Source organism: Fusarium subglutinans, assembly GCF_013396075.1.
Source record: "Fusarium subglutinans strain NRRL 66333 chromosome Unknown NRRL66333_c0000036, whole genome shotgun sequence".
Lineage (NCBI taxonomy): Eukaryota > Fungi > Ascomycota > Sordariomycetes > Hypocreales > Nectriaceae > Fusarium > Fusarium subglutinans.
Genome location: NW_023502099.1, coordinates 234,045 through 255,259, shown reverse-complemented (window position 1 = coordinate 255,259; position 21,215 = coordinate 234,045). Strand labels below are relative to the sequence as shown.

At 49.0% G+C, this 21,215-nt stretch overlaps 8 protein-coding genes across 8 annotated transcripts; 2 read left to right on the top strand and 6 right to left on the bottom strand.

Annotated features, from left to right (window-relative positions):
- Positions 1-2,664: 2,664 nt before the first annotated feature.
- On the top strand, positions 2,665-3,549 carry FSUBG_4107 (uncharacterized protein; the record flags this gene model as incomplete). The annotated part of the gene is made up of 2 exons (XM_036682061.1): positions 2,665-2,786; positions 2,865-3,549. 2 exons carry the CDS (start codon positions 2,665-2,667, stop codon positions 3,547-3,549), a joined length of 807 nt encoding a protein of 268 aa, XP_036540414.1.
- Positions 3,550-4,045: 496 nt separating this feature from the next.
- FSUBG_4106 (hydroxyquinol-1 2-dioxygenase) lies at positions 4,046-5,053 on the bottom strand (the record flags this gene model as incomplete). Its single annotated transcript, XM_036682060.1, has 2 exons — positions 4,046-4,718; positions 4,770-5,053. 2 exons carry the CDS (start codon positions 5,051-5,053, stop codon positions 4,046-4,048), a joined length of 957 nt encoding a protein of 318 aa, XP_036540413.1.
- A 1,420-nt stretch (positions 5,054-6,473) lies between these two features.
- Positions 6,474-7,898, bottom strand: FSUBG_4105 (uncharacterized protein; the record flags this gene model as incomplete). The annotated part of the gene is made up of 1 exon (XM_036682059.1): positions 6,474-7,898. One exon carries the CDS (start codon positions 7,896-7,898, stop codon positions 6,474-6,476), a length of 1,425 nt encoding a protein of 474 aa, XP_036540412.1.
- Positions 7,899-8,330: 432 nt separating this feature from the next.
- On the bottom strand, positions 8,331-9,218 carry FSUBG_4104 (glutathione S-transferase; the record flags this gene model as incomplete). The annotated part of the gene is made up of 4 exons (XM_036682058.1): positions 8,331-8,476; positions 8,530-8,948; positions 9,003-9,087; positions 9,140-9,218. 4 exons carry the CDS (start codon positions 9,216-9,218, stop codon positions 8,331-8,333), a joined length of 729 nt encoding a protein of 242 aa, XP_036540411.1.
- A 405-nt stretch (positions 9,219-9,623) lies between these two features.
- On the top strand, positions 9,624-10,976 carry FSUBG_4103 (uncharacterized protein; the record flags this gene model as incomplete). Its single annotated transcript, XM_036682057.1, has 2 exons — positions 9,624-9,665; positions 9,726-10,976. 2 exons carry the CDS (start codon positions 9,624-9,626, stop codon positions 10,974-10,976), a joined length of 1,293 nt encoding a protein of 430 aa, XP_036540410.1.
- A 2,046-nt stretch (positions 10,977-13,022) lies between these two features.
- FSUBG_4102 (uncharacterized protein) lies at positions 13,023-13,919 on the bottom strand (the record flags this gene model as incomplete). Its single annotated transcript, XM_036682056.1, has 3 exons — positions 13,023-13,033; positions 13,087-13,367; positions 13,423-13,919. 3 exons carry the CDS (start codon positions 13,917-13,919, stop codon positions 13,023-13,025), a joined length of 789 nt encoding a protein of 262 aa, XP_036540409.1.
- A 1,172-nt stretch (positions 13,920-15,091) lies between these two features.
- On the bottom strand, positions 15,092-16,679 carry FSUBG_4101 (oxalate decarboxylase; the record flags this gene model as incomplete). Its single annotated transcript, XM_036682055.1, has 4 exons — positions 15,092-15,679; positions 15,731-15,843; positions 15,921-16,549; positions 16,600-16,679. 4 exons carry the CDS (start codon positions 16,677-16,679, stop codon positions 15,092-15,094), a joined length of 1,410 nt encoding a protein of 469 aa, XP_036540408.1.
- A 1,246-nt stretch (positions 16,680-17,925) lies between these two features.
- On the bottom strand, positions 17,926-18,252 carry FSUBG_4100 (uncharacterized protein; the record flags this gene model as incomplete). Its single annotated transcript, XM_036682054.1, has 1 exon — positions 17,926-18,252. The coding sequence occupies one exon, from the start codon at positions 18,250-18,252 to the stop codon at positions 17,926-17,928; it is 327 nt and encodes a 108-aa protein (XP_036540407.1).
- Positions 18,253-21,215: the final 2,963 nt, after the last annotated feature.

Sequence of the window (21,215 nt, the reverse complement as noted above, 5' to 3'; positions counted from 1 at the left end):
GAAGCCGAGATTGGAGAGGAGACACACCTCGTGTTGGTTGTAACGAATAAGATTCGACTCTAGCGGTTTTTTCATGTTTGATCCACAACTGACGAGTTATACTAACGAGTCCATCACCCATAGCACAGCGAGTGTATGTAGTATCTCGGGAGAGTGGGCGGCTAGCTCATTGTAGACTTGCCATGAGCTACTCAAGATTGTTTGTCCGCCGCCTGTTGGAGACATCTCTTGGTAATAAAATGAGAGTTTCTCGCAATGGTCCTATGGAACGATTGATCGGGTTCAGTGAAGCTCTAAACCCGACATGATGAGCGGGCGACGCAACTTGCCAGGGGGGCATCATTAAATGCTGGGGCTATGGATGCTTGCCCATCACCGCCCCTTGGCACATTGACTACATGACTTATGGTAACTTAGCATAAAGCGGCCTTCTTAAATTTTTAAACTCAGGAAGCCATGCCAACCGGCCGCTTGGCAAAGACGTCCAAGAAACCTCCCTCGGGGCACATATGAGCACTGATGCCCGCTTGCAGAAGCACGTTGTGTCTGGCAGGGTATTTCGAAGGGTCAAGGCCAGCGAGTATCCGGAATCCAGTGCCGTTATAGAAGTTACTCGACAGGTGCCTCAAGTATTGCGATATGTCGATGGGGAGTGGCAAGGTGGCGGTAGAGATCTGGGCAAAATTCTGGGAGCCCACTCGCTATAGTCAGCTTAGATAAATTTACCAGTCATCATAACCGTGTATTCGACAACTAACCGTCGAAACCTTTCACGGCGCTATGGATGGCAGAATTTTCCCTCGTCAGAGAGCCTCCCCTTCCACTGAGCCTCTTTGTCTTGGATGTTTTCGCATCTCCACGCCAGTGTTGAGTTCAAAGTCTTGGGGAAGCCATCAGGGACATTGGATCCAAACTTATCCTTCTTGCACAGGAAGAGAGTACAAGAGCATTGCGGATGCAATGCATGAGGGTCCGATCGATCAGATCAACCCACGGAACTAGATGAAGAAGCCGTCATGATCTCATCCGTGATGGGTATCCAGATGCACGCGAAGAAACTCACCAATAACAGAGTTGAAAGGTCTCGAGCACCTGAAGATATCTCCCGTTTAAGGGAGAGACCTACTACCCAGGATCGTAAGTCTATCTTCTCAAGCGCTTGAACTTACTACAGGGATTCCGATACCTATGGGTGATAGGTGAAGAACTATTAGGTCCCGAGTGCACTAACGAACCTCATTGGAGGGAGGTTCGTATCCGGGGAAGTAGACTACCCCGGCAAAAATGAGAAAACGGTCGAACAAGATTGACGTTGGGTCAAAGTCAAAGATACGCAGGCCTTGACCCCGATTACGGATACGCTTTGTATGACGGACTGGATCGTTCTTGAGCTAGCGGAAGCGGATGACAGGGGTCCAATCAGCATATGGACAAAGCGATGGTAAGCGACCGCTCAGCTAAATTGAGGATGAACTGTACAGCATCAACCAAGATTGAGAGTCGGTATGGTATGGCTCATGCTGCGACGACTTATCTTGTCTTCTTCCAAGTCACTTGATCCCACTAGATCGCACTGACCAGAAGTAGGGCTGATGTCCTGTGCCGGGATCTATCGGCTATGCCATTCATGAATCTATTCTATGCTTCACCTTTGAAGTGGAGTGCAGGTCTCCAACGTATTCATTGTATAAACCGTCTGAAGCCGAGCAACGCAACTCATAAGAGGTATAGCATTGTCAAGATGGCGAATGTCGCGGGTGGAGAGTCAGTCATCAGAGCTATAGGCCATGTAAATGTAAGGACCCAACGAATAACAAGGGACTGGGAGTAGCTGGCATTGAGCTCCCATTACTGCCCATGAGTAAGACGAGTACAGTAACCTCGAAAGACTTTAGACTTCGTCGCCGCCTGAAAGGGTATTATTCACTCTAGTCTTGAATGTTCCCTGGATGCTTCTTTATCTTAAAAATGAGGATTCCTGTCATCACTTTGACTGAGTCCGTAGATGATGAACGTTGACGAAGAGGGCTGACAACAAGGTCCGTGCCCGGCCCCTGAAGAGGAATCCGGGGTTAGCTCTAGCGCTTCAACAAGTCAACTCAACTCAACTCAATTCTTATGCCGAGATGGGGGAAAACGCGGAGTCATCCAGAAGCCGAATAAGAGCAGAATGTCGGTCTAGACACCAACTTGCCGTGCAGTCTCAACAAATCCCGAGCGTAGCCGAATTCCTGCCACGTAATTGTCACCTAGGTGAGTCAAACCAAGACCTCCTGGTTAACCCGACGCAAGACGGCTGAGATTAGCGCAGCCGCACCGCTCACCGTCTTGACCCACAAGGTGAGCTTACGCAAGGTCTTATTGGATATGGGACTTGCTTGTTTTCGTGATGATCGCAAGCATTGGGTGATTTTGTTGAGGAATGCCTTGTCGGATGATGACGGGCTGCGTGCTGCTGTACTATAGTACCTACAGCGGTAGTTCAGCGCTTGTGCACGCCAAAGTGTTGTGATAGGCCGCCCTGCATGGCTGGTTTCACGGTGTTTCGGTGTCTCGGTATCGAATGCCGTAGACTATAATAAGAGTCATAACTTAGAACTCAATGGTCTTCCAATCTGATTCTTTAAGTTTTCTAGTACTCTTAATTGATTGCGGATTGTCAAAATGACGGATGTTATGAGTATTAGGGAGCAGCAGCGCTGTACACTGCAGTACTTTGCTGTTGACCTTGCAGCTGCGGCTTTCGCTTCTGCTTTGGTCACTCCCTGGGTGACAGCCATTGATAAGTGAGTTACCTTCTCAGCAGATATCCAAGCCCATCTTCCTGTCCTCGAGGTCCTGTGAATACTAACAAATGCCGTTAGGCTCGTCTTCAACAAAGCAACCAGCAACACCTCCATCAAATCATCCATGCGAAAGTGGGCTTCCAAGCCCAAGGCAACATTTGCTTCTCTCTTCATACCATTCCTCGTCTACTTCGGAACCTACGCTACTGCCAACATGTTCGATTCCTTCAACGCCGTCCAATACGACTGTGACCCCTCCATCGTCTGCTCATCTCCCGCTAAGTTCGCCGCTACCACGACCGTCAGTTCAGGGCTGAGTATATTCAAAGACGCGTACTTTTCGAGAATGTCATGTGGCATGTCGACTCCTCTGCTGAGCTATGCACTGTTTACCCTGCGAGATGCGGTGACTATATACGCTTCGTTCAACCTGCCTCCTATGATTGCTCCCAAACTTGCCGAGCTCCCCTTCGCGTCGATTACCCCGTTTGCCAACATTTTTCAGTCCGATGATGCAAGGCTTAAGATGGCTCAGCTTTTTATGCCAGCTGCCTCGCAGATAGTCAGCACACCGATTCATCTGCTTGGTCTGGATGTCCATGCTCGTCAAGTTCGCATGACGATCAAAGATCGGATTAGTGTAATTCGGCGCTACACTGGCTTTGCTACACCTTTACGCATGATACGAGTTTTACCTTCGTTTGGTATTGGTAGTGTGGCCAATACTGGTTTTAGAAGGAGCATGATGATTCGGGTTGTTTGATTTGGCTTGCGGTTTAAGATGCTATAGTTTCAACACAGGAACTCCAAGGAAGCCTCAACGCGGAGAAGTCTTATCATTCTGTGTTCATAAAAGTCTATTATAAATTGAGAACATCTTTATCGGGTCGAAGCTTGCAGTGACATGATACTGAGATTGCTATTCTCAGTTGGTTGGCCATCATGCCTACATCACGCACCTCACGCCATCCGGTGAAATCATAGGTTTGGTGGTCACGAAACAAACCTTATCCTCGACCATGTTGGCTCAAGCTGCGGGTGAAACTACTGATTTTACATCACAACAAGCCGAGGTGAGCAAAGCTATATTGAGAGCAAATGGTTTTGAAATGCAGTAATTTTCATATCTTACTATTTAGTGCCATAGTAGTCATCGAATACATGAATCAAACGCTAAAGTCCACTCATTCAATGCTATGTATATACATCCTCATGCTTCGTTCTCTTTTTTGGTTTTCCTTCTCTTTCATTTTATTTTCCTAGAACTTGTCTTGGTTGGCGTTCTGCATCAACATGGTGTTGTCAGGCTTGTACTTCTTGGAAGCAAGGTTGACATTGTACTCGACATCGAGAACAGCGCCCTTGGGCTCATCCTTGACAGGCTTGAAATCGAGGAGGAGATCGTCCTTGACAGCGCAAGCAGTGTCGGTCTCGAGATAAGGATCGTCGTTGGGGTACAGCTGAGCGGTGACACCGAGGTAATCATCATGGGTGACCATGATGTGAATGTGAGCGGGGCGGTAAGGATGACGGCCCATGATCTTGAGGAGCTCGGCGGAGGGACCAGATGTGTCGATGGCGTACTCGGTGGGCTTGAGGCAGTAGAACCAGAACTTGCCGTCAGCGTCAGTGCGGAACTTGCCGCGAAGGTTGTGGCGCGATTGGTTCTCGGGGTCGTGGGCGTCGTATTTGCCGTTGGTGCTGGCTTGCCACATGTCGAAAACGGCGTTGGGGATTCCCTTTCCGGTATCAACGTCGCGGATGACGCCGTGGAAGAATGTGAGTTGGCCGTCCTTGGGCATGTCTTGGACGACGCTGGCGCCGAGGTCGCGGAAGGGGGTCTCGGGAGACCAGAAGGGGCCGAGAATGCTGGAGGAGGTAGGGGCCTTGCCGCCGTCAGTGACGACCTTGTGGTTAATCTCGTCGACGAGGCTGCGACTGTGAGCGATTGATATGGCGGGCGCAATTGATTGGGGAACTTACGACTCAATTCCGAGGATGTCGCAGACGCGCCATGTCTCGTTGCGGTTCTTCTTATAAGCCTGGCCAAGAGAGTTGATGTAGTTGACGCCCATGATCCACTCGTCCTGAGTGAGCTCGACCTCTCTGCAGAAATCGTGCATGTGACGAATAAGAGAAGTGAGGATGACACGCTGGCGAGGGTCGGTCTCGGGGCTCATGAGGCCGATGACATGGTCTGTGAAGTTGGGGTCGAACTTTGATTGCGCCGTGGCGCCGTTGGTGCCGTTTGTACCGTTGGAAGCCATTGTTGATGGTGATTGGACGGGAAGTGTCTGTCTGGGGAAGGAAAAAAGAAGAACTTGAACGGTCTGGGGTATCTGGGGATGAGTGATGATGAGGGAAAAGACGTTTGGGACCGAACGTGGAGGCTGCGCCGTTAAGTATGAAAATGAATTGTCGTTTGCCGTTTCCGTAGCCGGGAGACTTTGGAGGGGGCGGGGCCGTGGATCGATCATGGACGCCAACGGTAAGGTAGCGGCAATTCAAGTCGGCTCTCCACGTCAGAATGACCATTGCAAATACTGCCTCTCCATTGGTCCATCTCCCCTAGCACAATCTTGGGGTAAGAGATCCGAACTGGGGGAAATATTCTTACCCGCAGGTGCCGTACCAAGATGCCGATTCCTCACCAAGCGGATCTTTGTTTCTCCAACTTTTCCACCTTCTGGATGAATAGATTGCCGATTCTTCTTACCGGATATGGTTCTCGTACGATTTATTACCGTTTTCTGACTGGTTTGCTGTCGCGAACCATTTCACGTGCATACCTGATTACATCAACCTTGAAAGGCCATTCTAGAGCTCACGGCAAAGATTCACGGTACTCTCAGCTGGACAAGACAATATCCAGATCAAATCAATTCAAAAACATCAGGCCATGTTGCATCACAGGAGATCTCATCTTCAAAAGCGACAATGACCGAGACAGCTCAATCGTAGACCAAGCTCTAGGGTACCTCATTAATTGACCCGGGGGTCCCCGGCTTGTGAACCTGGGGTAGCGGCAATCATGCCAGGGTCCAGGGACTTAGTCAACACATCAGCCTTATTAAACTCACCGGGAATAATGTCACGACGTCTCTGAACCAAGCAGGCCTATCACGTTGCTCACATTGGGAAAGTGTGCTGTATTGACGATGCCGAGGGCAGCGTGATGGGGAATCATGGATGCGGGGCATGGATGACCCGCCAAAAACCACGTACCTTAGCCACGAGTACATAAGTAGGTACCTTACCTTGGATGACCTCAGGGAGTAAGAAAACATCAGACCTTGATACAAGGTGTAAAAATAAACTTAGCAAAAGGTATACTAAACTTGACCTAGACTTTACCTAAACTTATACTATATTGCCTTGGTCTTTGAGTCATTTAGGATCGAAGCGCTATTTCTCTCCCCCTCTTGAAGGACGGGAGTCTTGGTGGAGGCAGAATAATTTCGGGTATTGACCTCAAGTGACAAAAATGATCGGATCACTTGGCACAATCATAGGGAGCGTTTTCATGAGTTTATTCTGACACCTATCGTCAAGTTTCTGAAGTAACGCCTTTCCCCCCCAAGGCTTACAGATTGCGTCAAAGCAAAGGTCTCAAACAGTATTCGCCCCAAAAATGCCGGAAGTTACAAAGAATCGCCCTCGTTAACCATCAACCAACTCTCCTCTCATTCAATCGTCCATAGCATCAATCGCAGCAAAGGATCCATAAACTCGCGCAAACTGCTCCCCAAATGCCTTGCAAAGCTGATCGAACGGCTTGGCTGTCAAGTCCAGACTGAAAAAGTTGGAAGCATACCATCTCTGAACCGAGAGAATAAAGAACTTTCCATCAAGGCTTGCTTCCGAGAGGCCGATTCTCATGACACATCCGACCTTGAGAGAGTCAAATAGTTCAGGATCATGCGTGGCGAGTTGATGCTGCCACCACTTGCAAAAGCTGTCGAGTTCTTCCAGCTTTGCTTCCTGTCGCTCGGTCACTTCAGGGTCCGGATCCGGGTGTCGAGAACCTTCAGGGCGAAAGTCGAAGTGGCAATCAGAGCGAAGAGTCGAGGTGTTGTGTACTTTTGTTCGCTGGTCGCTTGAGGAGAAGCTGCGGGCAATGATCTGATTGCCGACCATATAAACGCGGATGTATCCCCATCCGGGAACAGACGAAAAGCACTGCTGGTGAATGACTCTCATGGCAGATCCCTGCGTGTAGGGTTGGCTGTGAACAAACATGTTATAGCTCGGGTTTGTGGTATGATGCACGTAGTCGTCGCGACCACTAAACGCGAACCTGACAAATTGTGACCCCTGGAGTTCATCAAGTCTGCAGGGTCCGGTGCCCAAGCATGTCTCGGGCCTGTGGCGGTATGGCTCAGGTGTGGACTCTTTGACTGCGATAGCATCCAGTGCCTTGATGTCCGCAACCTTGTATCCGTAGTTCCAGCTCTCGTGGTATGTCGGATAAACGCTGATGTTGTTGACCAGATGCTGGAGTGCATCGATGGCTTCATAAAGAGAGCGAACTTTAGGATGCAGATTCCAATCCTTTGGGTGAAGTGGGATATAGAAGATGATGGGCCGGTTGTGATCGCAAAACTGATTAGCGAGAGCATTGGCTCCTTCTTTGATGAGGCTCAGGATCCAATCAAGATTGCAGTGCTCAATCGTCATGCGTTGAGATCTTTCGGCCCAAAGCATGGTAACAACCTGCTGATGAAGGAGAACGACGCGTTCGTTCCAGGTGGGCTGAATCATCTTGGGCTTGGACTTTTGTGATCTCGCGATGCGGCCAGCCAAGTCGACTGGACCATGTTTCTGTTTCTCTCTGGAGCCGATGTTGCTGACAAGTCCAGGACCGAGATCAACTTCCAGCTGCTGAAGCTTTTCAAGAGTCAACGTGCCCAGGACGTCGCCCGCTTCGAATGAGCCAAGAGCTGGGTCACAGGGGATTCTGACATCGTGGCCCTCTTCACCGATATCTTTGTGGTGGCTGATGGAAACAAAGATGACATGAACACCGGGCTCGTCGATTCCATTACGGTGTCTCTTTGACGAGGCGGAAGTCGCCTGAGGCGATGGGGGTGCGGTTCTCTTGGTTCCCGACATTTTGCAAACGAGATGGGTGAGGATGCAAAATGAGCGTGTGCGGAGTACCTTGGGCGATGTCGAGGTGTTGTTTTGAGCGCGCCTGCCTCCTCGCGTGAGAGGGGGGACCTGTGAGTCACTGGCAAAGATCATGCAGGGCAAAGCAGCTGCCGTATCACTTACCATCAGACGTTGGACTTGAGTGTCAGAAATATATCATCTAAGACTCAGGGAATCTATAACATAACTTGCAAAACTTTAACTAAGCTTTTTGTCACTTAAGAAAAGAGGTCCTATGTCTCAATCTCGATTCTTGCTGCCCCTTTCTTGTTTGCAAAATCACGGAATTGGAGCCAAGCCAAAGCCCGGGTTATCCGGACATACTTGGCTGACTCTTCCCTATGACTTTCGACTCAAAAGTTCTTCCCAACGTAGTTAATTACATGAAAGCAATTAATGATCACGTTCAAGCCACTGGTGGCAGGCCTCATACAACTTGAGAAGCTGTGGTTCAGCATTGTAGAAGTGATCTGACATGGTCTGATCAACACAGCTGAAGAATCGAAGAAGGGCAACGACAGTAAAGTCAGCATATGAGGCTTCAAACGTTAGCGAGCACATCATTGAATGGTCTGTCCGACTTGGTTCTTACGGTGGTAATTCATCAAAAACGGCCCTGGGGTCTCAGCCAGTGCCTTGCCGATCTCATGACACATCGCATCAAGCTGGTACCAAAGCTGCTGGCTGACGTGCTCACTGTAATACGAATCGAGACTCATTCCAAATCTCCTTGCTCGTGTGTCTGCATAATACTGCCGATCTGATGGCACAAGAACCTTCTTGGGTAATAAATGTGCCCATAATGGTCTGCTGCTTATCAGTAGCTTCTCTGCCAATTCTTCAACCCTGTCGGATTCTTCTGAGTCGAATTGAAGTGACGGCGTGCTGAAATGCTTCTCTAATTCCTCAGCAATAGACCTTGACCCCATGATACCCCTTGTGGTCTCCCCCTCCTGCAATAGGATGCATGGCATGGTATGCGGACTCAAAGGCGGCTCATTCGGTTTCACACTAGGCTAGTGTCAATGATTGATGTAAATGAGTTTTGGGGCCTTAGAGACTAACCGAGGCTGTATATGGGTACTGAGGTTGGAGAAGTCAAGCCATTCAGTGGTATATGGCAATGCCTTGTAATTGAGGACGAGCCGGGCTACCATTGAGCAGTCAGTCTAAGGCGCGGCCTCGGTGTGAAGCTGTCAAACCTTTCCAGACATTTGGAGACCACGATTTTCGTGTTATGCTTGGAATATCGAAGAGGGTTATCAACGGACGAGATGCCATGTTTATTTTTTCTGTTCTTACAACTGATGCCCGCAGAGACATGATTTAGCCGAGGTTCTTTAATACAAGTATCAATACGGGTTGAGGTCTGCCAATCGTTGAAACCTGTCCTAATTGGGTTAGCTGCTAGACTCTGGCACCAAAAGCGGGCCCAGTCGGTCCAGTTTATGTCATTTTCCTCAGTGAAGGGTCCGATCGCCCAGATTATCTCCCCGTCGTTCACTAAACATCATCTTATGCCTTGCACTCTGTGTCTCGAACCCTTTCTGTTCAGATCCACTAAACGTCACTTCTTCTCATCTTCTCTGAAGCACTGATTGTAATTTGTCACAGCTTATAACTACTACTCTTCTCTGAACCAGCAAAAACAAAGCCAGCTTACAAACGTGCAGCTCTTCTGTCACAATGTCTCTTCGCTCCAATGAGCCACCCAGCCCAGAGGCCAAGGTAAAAGGCTATTCGGGTCTCTTATGTCAAATCTGCCGAGTCACCTAACAATAGACTTAGGAACGTCGCGCACGTAATAGGGCAGCGCAGCTAAAGTTTCGTAAGAAGAAGCAAGAAGTCGATGAGACACGCTGCAACCGGATAAAGCACCTTGAAAGCGTGGTGGAGAAAATGAGCACTGTATTAGTCGACTTTACAGATGGCCTCTTACAGCAAGAAGTAGTCCAACAGAGCCCTGGCATGATAGCGAGCATTCAAAGCGTTATCGCCGATATCCTTGCATTGGCCAATGAAGCCGGGGACCCCGAGCAAGACTCCAAGGCTCGTAAGGCTCGAGGGAAAGCCACCGAAACACAGTATCATTCTCCCAAAGACTCCGAACATGAGCTTCCTGATTCAACCCCCAGTAATACTGTCACCGCCACTACCGACGACTCGATGACTGCCAGTTCCCTACTGCCCCTTGCAGACGACTCCCCCATAAATATGCCCTTGTTTGAAGACACAATGGTGCCGCTACCGGTAACTCCAACGATCTACCCCCAAGCGAATTACCCACCATCTAGGATCCCAGCACCTCTCAGCCCTCTTTTATGGACATCCTCACTGCCGCCTCTATCCCTCAATTCTTTCATTTGTCGCCTCACATATTCATGCTTCAAGGCTGGCTGCCTTGTTCTCAGCAGATCGATCGATGCGCCATTTCCCCTCTCAGAAGAGAGCCGTATGTTTGGCTCGACCCTTCGCTACCGCGAAAGGGATGAGATGATATTGAGAATGCGGTGGCTACTTGGCCCAGGCAAGCATGAACTTCAGACCTTGGCAGAGTTACCATGGGGAGGGCGGTGGTGGGACCAAGAGTTTTCCGGTAGCGACCTTGCGAACTATGCCACAAATGCCGCCATGGTTGACTCATCTGCCCCCCAGTTCCTCAGTGTCCTTGGTGTCGAGAAACAGCTCATGGCGCTTGGCGCTCGCTTGGTGGATAAAGAAACCATCGAGCTGGACTCGAGTGCCTTGGCGATATTGTCAGGAAATCGCCTAGAGCCTAGCTGCGCGCAGCCAGAGAGTTGGAGTTTTGTCAACCTTTTCCCGTCAAGAGATTCACGACCGCAGATAGGCGCGCCGAGAGTACGGGTCAGTCTGAACTTACTCATCGCAAACTTGACAAAGATCGCGGTTTGCTTGATGAAAGGCCCTGGCTTCCCCAGGCAAGCATTACGAGGAGCCATTGAACAGTCCGTGATTACGAGGAAGATCATATCAGGAAGACCCGAAATGGCCAGTATGGAAACATCGCTGTGCTACTAAGTAGCAGCACCTGAGTATATACTTGGACATTTTGTCTAGCTTCTACTTGAACTGCGCTTCAACTTTCAATCTCCTGATCTTGCCTTTAGTATCAGTTCGAGGCAGTGAATGTTGCGGGATAACAAAGATCAGGTTTCACGTCTTGTAGAAGCCAATTAATAGCATTGCTCATGGAGCTCATATCTCTGACTTGAAGGAACCTTAGCAACAACAGAATCTCCATCGAGTTCGGTACATTTTGTAAAGCTTCCTACTTCCTCTGGACTGAAGTGCCGATACGCCTGAGCCACCGAGCAGCCTTCACCTCGGCCTCTGTCACTTTTCGTCGTCCTACAGGAGACGAACCTTTGCTGTTCCTCCTGTTTCTGGCCCTCCATATAAAGAAAGCTGCGAGGGATATGACCAGAGAAATGACACCAAGGACCACTCCAACGCTGAGTCTAGTTATCTTTCCAGATGAAAGATTCTTTCCGTTTGAGGATGATGACCCTGATTTGGCCTTCGAAGTTGGGCCGCCCCCAGAAGAAGTTGAAGACACCTATGTTTCTTGTCAGCAGGGGTACACAGTATTCGCTGGAGAGTTTTGGAAATTGGCTTACCTCTGAAACCGTTGTGATGAACGCCTTGTCGTTTACACTTGACGCACTTGCCATAAGCCAGTGTTGTCCACTCTGGTATGGAGTGTCTTCGACATTTGGACTCATAAACACCGGCCCTTTAGGAATGCAGTCTAAATGAAACTTGGTTCTATTTTATACGTTGGTCAGCCTATAAGTGTTGTCCGACTTCCATTCGGCAATATCCCACTGTTGTGCTTCATCGTTGCTTGCATCGAGTAGGCAAGGTCGACTTCTCGTATCTTCGTCGGCAACATCGCTGGAAAGGCACACAGCGAGTTGCTTTTCCGCGCCAGTCTGTGAATGCCTGAGCATATATTAGTTGCTAACCCCAGGGATGTTAGTTGTCGTCAGGCGCTGGTAAGGTGACTTACAAATTACCAGTATGTCTTCACCGGCCACACGTGGAGGTTCGTATCGTTTCCTCTTGCGTCCTGATTTGTTTGAAGTATTGCCTTGAAGTTATTTTTGTAGCTTGGATCCACAGCCTGTTCCGTGATTGATACCAGATATTTGGATCGAGGATGGTGGCCGGTATCGGATCTGACATCGTCAAGGTCTTCCACCAAGATGACTCTGAAGTCAGACAAGCTTATGAAGAGTTTATGGGACTTTCAGGAGCTCGTGTACAAGTTCTACATCGCCTGAAAGGTGACGAGACTACATTCCTTTAGTATTGCCAATCTTACTAGTGAGTGATGGGATGAACCATTGAATCAGAAGAAACACAGCAGTCATAGAATCATCTTTCAACCATGGAGTCAAACAAGCTCGCACGAACATTAAATTCTCTTCATATCCCCTCCCAACCACTTATGTCTGTTAACGTATGGGACCTTGCCTCTCTGGGCATGGTCTTCCGCCTCAACAGGGAAGCCTCAAAACCGGTCAAAGCAATCGCTACCGCTTCATGGGCCATCGCCGCTTCTCTAGGCATCAAGGACGAAGATCTTGTTATGTATAGCAGAATCTAACCTCATTTATAAATATTGCTCCAACGGTTGCATCAGCCGGTATGCCGCTCGCAGTTGACTTTTAAGATGGCAGGCCTGCTGGGTCACAGAAACGAGTATCATTTCGCTTAGTGCCTAATTAATCCCCTGGTGCTGTTCGGAAAAAGAAAACATTGACCCATAAACTTCGATTTCAGTAACACTGATAACAAAGGCGCAAACCCTCTGAATTCTAAGTCACCCCAACATTCACTGATACAATTGTGCCGAGTTACAGTTCACGAATTGGTTTGACGAAGTAACATATCACATCATAGCAAAAAGAGAACTTGTTTCAGTCAGACACTGTCCATTCGCTACCAAAGATATCCTAACTCCGTCCTATTAATACAATTCTTCTTCTCATTACCTTATTCATCGATGGCATGAGCATTTACAGTCAAGTACTGTACAGGAAGAACCTCTTTTCCTTTTCACTAGATTGATTCTAAGTAACTTGTTATTTCATAGGCTTTTGGCTTAGGGGAGATTTCGACTTACCAACTTTGGAGGCTTCCTCGACATCGACGTCTCCGAGAGCTTCCCTCTTCTTTGCTGTGGCCTTGACGCCAGACATTGGCATCTCAATGTCCTTGGTGACGGTAGTTCCTGTCTTGGCACCACCGTTCTTGAAGTCGTCCATTGAGATCGCGGGGGCAACAGTGGCCTCATGGTACTCGTCGTTGAGTTGCTCCTTCTCGTGGATGCGATTTGTAGTGTGGATGACCTTCTGTTGGACGGTTTCTCTCTCAATCACGGGCTGAATGTTCTCGTGGAGATGGCTGAGACAATATGTAAGATTACGGTACTTGAAGGGAGTGGAAATTTGGTACTTACTGGTGAATGTGCTCATTCTCCTTTGCGGGAGCATACTCTCTTGAGTGAGTAGTGTCCTCGACGTTCTTCTCGTTCTTGATCTTGGCCGCTTCTTCCTTGGCCTTCATCTTAGCCTCGTTGTTGCGATGGTCGATCTCTTCCTCGAATTCATTCTCCTTGTAGACATGCTTGGTAGGCAGGACATTCTTGTCCTTGACTGGCTGGATGGTGGTATGGTAATGATCCTGGTGGACCTCGTGATCGACTTCAGTATCAACTCGCTCATGCTCGTGAGACTTGACGTCTTCGTGGACGACGGGAGCTTGCTTCTCCTTGTGAATGGTGGCATCGTCAGTAGTCTCGACGGTCTTGTCAACGGTCTTGTCGAGGCTCTTGTCGACTTGCTTGGTGGCTGGCGCATCGGCCTCGGTTTGGTTCTCCAGAGGGACACCAGTTACGATGTTCTTGACAGATGAGGCCAATTTGCCGAGGGCGTTGGGAGGGAGTTCAGAAGCCATTATGAGTATGTGAGGGCTTTGTTGTGTTTTGAGTGGTGTGTGAGAAGATTAAAGTCAGATGTCAGAATATTTGTGGTTCAAATCAGCTGTAGAGCTCTCTCTTAATAGCTCTGGCAGATCAACGAGTTAATGCCACAGTCCTTGGCAGTGCGTGTGTCTAATGCTGTCATCGCTCGTCATTATTTGCACGATTTTCTACGATGTAAGATCGATGACGATGCGTTTAAACATGCAATCAATTTCGACTTTTCTGTGCCTGAAACTGCCAGATCTATCGATGGTTTTGATCCTTGGCCATTCTTAATTCTGTCACTCTAAGTCTCAGATGCCCTGTCATTCTCGCCTTTTTAGTGGTCATAGTGGGGAGCTTACGCCACAGTGATGTATCGACTACGTAGCTAGTGCTACCAGAACCCAGGTTTTTCATGCGGGATCGATTTTCCGGCCTCATCGACAGGGTAATTGGGTATGTCGATCACTTGTGTGGCGCAGGATCTTACTCTCGGCTCCTCTGTTGAGTTTAGCTTGGAGAACTGCTAGATCAAGAATACTTGTTTCCCAGCCGAAAGTTTGCCGGAACAACTTGTAGCTGTCATCGTGAGACCAGCCTCGGTTGCCAGTGATTGTCCACCAATGAGGGTAAAGCTATCCTGGAGATTGGTGGGGCAAACATGTGCTCTTCAAACTTGGCTTTGATCATGCCTGGGGCTCGATCTCACGTCATTGGGCAGACAAGAGCCGGGCATGAGCTTGTTTTCTCTCATCGAGATGCTAAGATTGGCTTGATTAGTTATTACAGACAAGAAGAGTAGATATTACTGATTTCCTTAACCTAAACCAGTGGAACTTCCAGTCGAACTTCTCGATGACGGTACAATCAAGGACTCAATAAACTCCTGTTCTTAGAGTGCTTTCCGCTGATGTTGAGCACGAATGAAACCATTTGCAGGTGAATAGTAATGTCTTTTAGCTAAGCGGAACAGACGGTTGGCACATTCAAGTAAAACTCAAAGGCCGACGTTTAAGCCAAGATAATCCGCTTTCACAGGCCACTCAGTTTTCTCAACAACAACATCGTGCGAAACTCAATATGTCAAGCCACCATTAGCTATATAGGTCGAATCTAAACAGCTTGCGCGTCATTTGAACCAGGTCGCTCTAACCAATGGACTCTAAGCCTCGTCTGCAATGGCCGTCATGTTCACGTCTCCCGTCTTGATGAACTGCTTCTCCTTGGGCAACGAATCCAAAAACTTATCTGAAACCTTGAGATGATCCTTCACAATCTGTTTGGGAGTCAAAGCCAACCATTGTGCCACCGAAACATCTGAAAACTTGGGCGCCTGAAGAACCTCAAGGAAGATCAAGTCCTCTGTTCCAGTATTCTCGACGTAGTGAGAGTTTGCAGCAGGGATATATCCAACGCCACCGGCAGTGAAGTCGAAGGTGCGGGCGGATGAGGCTGCTTTGAAAACGGTGATTCTACCGCTGCCCTGGAGGAAGTAACTCCATTCATCGGAGGTAGTATGCCAGTGGATCTCGCGGAGTGCACCAGGCTGTACGACAACAAGAGCGGCAGAGAAACCTTTGGCGATCGGGAAGGTGGTAGGATCAATGATCTTGACAGAGCCTCCGGGTACGGTATGGGGCTTCTGCTGAGACCAATGGTATGTGTATGAACCATTGCCTGTCAGCGCTCCGGCTGAGCCCGTCACGTTCTGTTTTTCGATATCTTTCGGCGCTGGTGTTCCGTTGAAAATCTGGCAATTCCCATGTTAGAATGTAGATATATACCAGGGTAATGTACTCACATAGAGCTCATCCTTGGGGATGTTATCAAAGGCCGTTGTCTCGGTCTCAAAGTTCTTTGCCAGAACGGAGACGGGGTTTCGCAAGAACAACTCAGATACAAGGAATGTCTCATCTTCAGAAAAGGTGCCCTGATCAAATACCAGCAGGAACTCAACGCCCTGTCAAAAGCTTGGAGGCTGTGGGGTATACCAGCAGGGAAGAACCAGACGTCGCCTTCACAGAGATCATCGACAAAGCTTTTACCCTCATCGTTGACAGCAGCGACACGAAGACAGCCTTTTGTGACCAACGCCCATTCATTGGCAGTGTGCCAGTGCAGCTCGCGGTACGCGTTCGGAGCGAGACGCATGTCGACTCCAGCCATGGCAGTAGCAGCAGGAAGGACATCCTGGTTCTGCTGTCGAGCCCATCCAGCGCCAGCATCACTACCAAGACGGTTGTGAGAAAGTCCAAGCGGCCACATGGCATTGGGGACATCTCCGGCATCTGTTCCTGGAGGAGCGAAAAGATCGGGGTTGAGTCTCTCATAGTCATAAGTTCGAGGACCAGGATCTGTGGCACCTAGCTCGCCACGGATTGGCTGGGGTACATCTACACCATCAAAATCCAGGTAGAGTCCGAGCTTAGGGTCTGCTTTCTGGCCATTGACGAGCTTTGGGTCCTTGACGATCGCAGAATCTTGCTCAGGGTCTCGGAGGGGAGCGTTGCCGCCAAGCAAGCTAGAGTCACCGTACAGCGAGCCGCTGGTCGAAGTGACTGTTGGCGTTGGAGGTTTGACTCCCCCTACGGGCCCCTTATTCTCCCCATAATCGCCGATTCTAATACTTCTTAGCTTTAGGTATGGCATCAGGATGAAGTGTGTACTCACTGAGGGGCAGGAAGGGCTGAGCCTGGAGCAACAGAAAGTGAAGCCACCAAGACTCTGAAGAAGATGCTGCGGTGTACCATGTTGACTATAGCCTCGGGAATTCAAAGTGCTGTTTGCTTTGATGATTTGAATCTAAAGATGCGAACTGTGGTTCCAGAAGTCGACGATGGTAGCAGGCTGCTGCCTCTTATAGACTTTGGGCTCTCAACCTCTTCCATGGGATATCATGGTCGATAGTATTGCCTGTAATGGACGATTAACATCCTCTCATGGTTGATCAATCACATTTACTGTGATGTAGGGTTAACTCCGAGATCACCGAGATCCCGAAGTCATCATGGAAGCATTCGGTCCCGACGGAGCATTCGGATAGGTAGCATGTGTAACACAAGACAAAAGTACCGTCAGCACTGCCCAATTGCCAGATTTGATGATGGACGTAAGAACTGACATGCATGAGGGTCGATGCTCGTTATACCCGAATAGCGAAATTGTTAATGATATCCACGCTTCTTAGTAATGATGTCGACGTCCCCGAACCAGTAGAATTCGTCGATTCACATTCTCAGAGTCGCACGGAACGGCACGAGAGGCCCGGGATTATCTTGGCATCAAAAGCCGACGGATGTTCGGCACTTGCATTACTCAGCCTTCGAGGCTTCCAACCTAATTACAACGTACCTATACACAGCTCTTATGTTGCTTCGCCTCCCAAACAAATGTCATAACAAATACCATGTGCTGTCTGGTTCAGAACTCCGTCCAAAGCGTTCAGACAAGCGTGACTTTCTTGGTATTCCAGTTCCATATCCAAGTTGTCCGCATGTGACAGAAGCTGTGTATTTTTAGAAGCGGGTCTTTCGAGGTTGCATCTCGTTAAACGTTGCTCAGATGCAAGGAACTGACTGGAAGTCCGGCACTTGCTATCCGCGATCCTAGGTTCAAGGAAAATTCCAGTTGAAGGAGAAACTTGATATTTTTTATCTTCTTCGGCACCGAAAAGGCGAGTAAAAAGCGAAATGCGACGATCTGCTACGCAGTTTGTCTAATCATATCTCGTCCCCGGCTTTAAACTCGCTCCTTAGAATGTCTTGAGGATTCTCATTGGTAACAACGGAACGCACGGATGATATAGCCTATCGTGAAGTCAAAGCGTTTAAAGCCGCAGGCAGATCGGTACCTTGCTGGAGATAGCGTCATTTCTTTCGAACGGGAGCCTAAGTAAGCCGGTCTATTGTATGCTAAAGCCATAGCGCAGTCATGGAGTAATCAATTGAGGTCGGCGCGAAAAGGTGAGACGCAACAGTAACACCATCGACAAAATCATTACCCGAGGGGAGAATACATCGGAGTGAGGCTGGATACGCCAAAACTCATTGGCCTGAAGTCGTTGTAGAAGCGGGGGTCGGTGTCCTTGCGGTACCAGTCGAGCTTTGCTGTCGCAAATGAAAGGCCATTTTTAGTATCCATGCTACAGTAGAGCACACCAGAGCAGACATCGTTGGGGGCCTTTTGATAGTAGAGGGCTTCAGAGCTATATGTGTTGGTGTTGTTAGCAGGAGTGCCAAAGATGATATTGTTCGCTTTTCGGACGGGAGCAGCATGGCCACCTCGAACACAAGGGACTAGGTAATCAAGGAACCCGTTACTCATAGTTACTGTGTATTGTGGACAAGGTAGGGATATCCTCAATTTCCTGAGATGAGAGTGTCGGCATCAGATTGATCTGGCGCAAGAACATCAAGGTTTCTGTTGTCTGGTGACCATGTCCTTACTCGCGGGTGACAGATCACCAATCGAGGTTGGGAGTTGACCTGGGCCTTCGCAGTGGTTGGCGTGATCGATGTCGGCGTGGCAGTGGAGGATGCAGTAAGAGTCCAGCGTGTAGTAGATGATGTTTCTGTAGACACCATGTCGAGAAAAGGTTTGACGTGGTAGGGCCGGGAGTGGTATCGGTAATAGTGGACTCTGATGCTGAAACACTCTTAGCACTGGACCTTAGAGCTATAGACGCGAATGGTTCTGAAGTAGTTGACTCCAGGGCTGTAAGAGAAGTCTACTCCGGTGTTTTAGATTAGATTGAGCCCAGAGCTGTAGAGGTTGTTGAATGTGATGTCAAAGGTGATTTGTAAGCCAGAGGTGATCCAGATACTAATAGAGAGGTTGACATTCAAGGCTCCGAACTGGCTGGATGCCAAAAGAGATAGCCGATTCGGAGTTTACCATGGACGACGACCGGGAGGTGCAGAATCCTCAGTGCTTATTTTGGTCTCGGTAGACAAAATGAATATCTTAGACTCGATGGAGGTAGCTGAATTCGAGGTAGTGGCTTGGCTGGATAATGCAACCTCAGAAGTACATTGCGTCTCGGTTGTGCCAGGCTTCGCTTGAGTTGATCCGTCAAAGACGATGCTGCTCCTTGTTTCTTACGCCAGAGGAACAGATTTCCAGACTACCTTAACCCTATCAAGGTCGCCGATGTCAATAGTACCCGATATCAGCATCTTATCGACCAGGATCTCGGCCGGGCATGAGGAATAACGATGTGCTGCCAGAACTAGTCGAACAATCCGTGTCGGTGTTGAGATGTAGCTTTCTCGTTAGATCGCCACCAGGGAGAATACACATGCACCGGGCCCCGCCGTGTCACTACCAGTCTAGCCATCTTCGCCGAGCACACGAACATGAATCCCAAATTGGACCCCATAGATATCGTCAGAGTCCTGACCTGGAGTTCCGGTGTTGCCATTAACAACAGGCGGTCCCTGGGCCGCTTCGATATTGCCGCTACTGTAGTTGCAAGGCCACTCCAGGTTGCCTCGATTTCCGTTGTCTCAGTAAGAAGAGCACTCCAAGTTGTAGTATCATCTATAGACCACCAATTAGTTACCATGAATTTGGCTTTTCAGAGGGGGGATTCTGACCTGAAGGCACCGCCAATGTGATTGAGACAAGAAACGAAGACAGAGACAATGAGGGCCTGTAGGGGCGACACTTGCTTGCGGCAGCGCATGTTGCAAATACTGACAGGAAGAGGGTGAAAGGTACCTTGACGGCGCAGTCCAAGCTCTAGTGAATGGGTGAGGCAAGAGAATGACAGGGGGTCAACTCACAGCTACGGTCACAGTACATGGACTGCATCGAGTTGTTGTAATGTTTGTGTTTACAGGTACGCTGTGCCTAAAAATGACAAACTTAGGCCCCTAACCTATCGTGGCGACCTACAGCACCGAACCAGATGAATTGGAGCATGGGACAAACGTAGCCCTATCAGCCAGATTCGAGCTTCGAAATACCAGGGAGTAATCGAGGGGTCTATGTAGAGTAAGTTTTCAGTTTCTATGTTTCCGGATTAATGCGATATGATTGCTGCCTGATTCTTGGGAAGGGGGTCACAAACAGCCCTCTCAAGCTTCCAATGTTGCAAAAAGCTACCCCTCCCTCCGTCGCCAGTGTAACCTCCATATTACAAACGAGCCAGCAAGCACGAGATTCACCGCGTCAAACTATCCTTAGCCAACGAACAGATCCAACTCCTATCAATCTTGCGCACTTGCGCAGAGCTTACCCTCGCCAATCAACCACTGGTCACAAACATGGCGACATGAAATGACCACCCTTAGTCTTGTCTGCGCGCATTTGCGCAGTCACAAGATACTAGGTAGCTGCAAGGGCCATTGCAAGTAGCTCAGAGCTCCCAAGGCAGAATCCGGAGTCCATGTCACTTCAGGGGTCATGGACGCAAATCGCAAGTGCTGCATGTCGCACTGAGTCTCTTGTGTGTTTGTAGTATCAAGGCAGGTGGATATCACCAAGAATATCTAGCTGACCTCTCACGAATTCAGGACCTAGACATTACGATGTACGATCCTACCAAGCTAACGAAACGGACCCGTGCTTGGCCGCGTACTTGAACTTGAACTGCTCTTGCGGTAACGATCCCCGAACCGATGGCTGTTATGGCTACCGCCTTGCCCGCCGCAACGAATGCGAGGAAGCAACTGATCTCTTCTGCCCAATACAACGCCAGACACCTCGAGACTACTGATGGTCAATAAGCAGCGCTACTGCGAAAACCTCAGACTGAGTTATTCTACAACCTTAATTTGCTCGAAACCCGAGTCACTCACAACAGAGACAACGGTTCCCAGCTGCCCTTGCACTATTTAATTTAGCGATTTCCTAACAAGAATTTGATCGCTATGATGTTGGAACCGATGTTCACGTTCGGGGGCTGAGTGCAGCCTCTCATCCTTCGAAAGGCCTCTGTCAACAACTAGGCTATGAGAACAAAGCTTGATTGTCTACTAACATGGGCACTACATTACTCAACACCCTGATAGAAATACAACGTCTTGCAGGCATCACCAAAGAGTAGGACAGTTGGACCTCACGGGGGCAACTCGGCTATAAGAGACTCTCCAAGGAGCGGCAAGAGTTCGCATCCAAGCTTGTTGAAAGGAGTTGATACGTTATTCGGTACCTCTTATAATCATTCCTTCTGGCCACGCCGAGGAGTACAAGCCTATATATCAGCGAACTTGGCAATACAGCCCCCTTTCCCCAAACCGCATCCGAAGATTTGATGATTTTGTTCGACTTAGGCCGCCCATGGC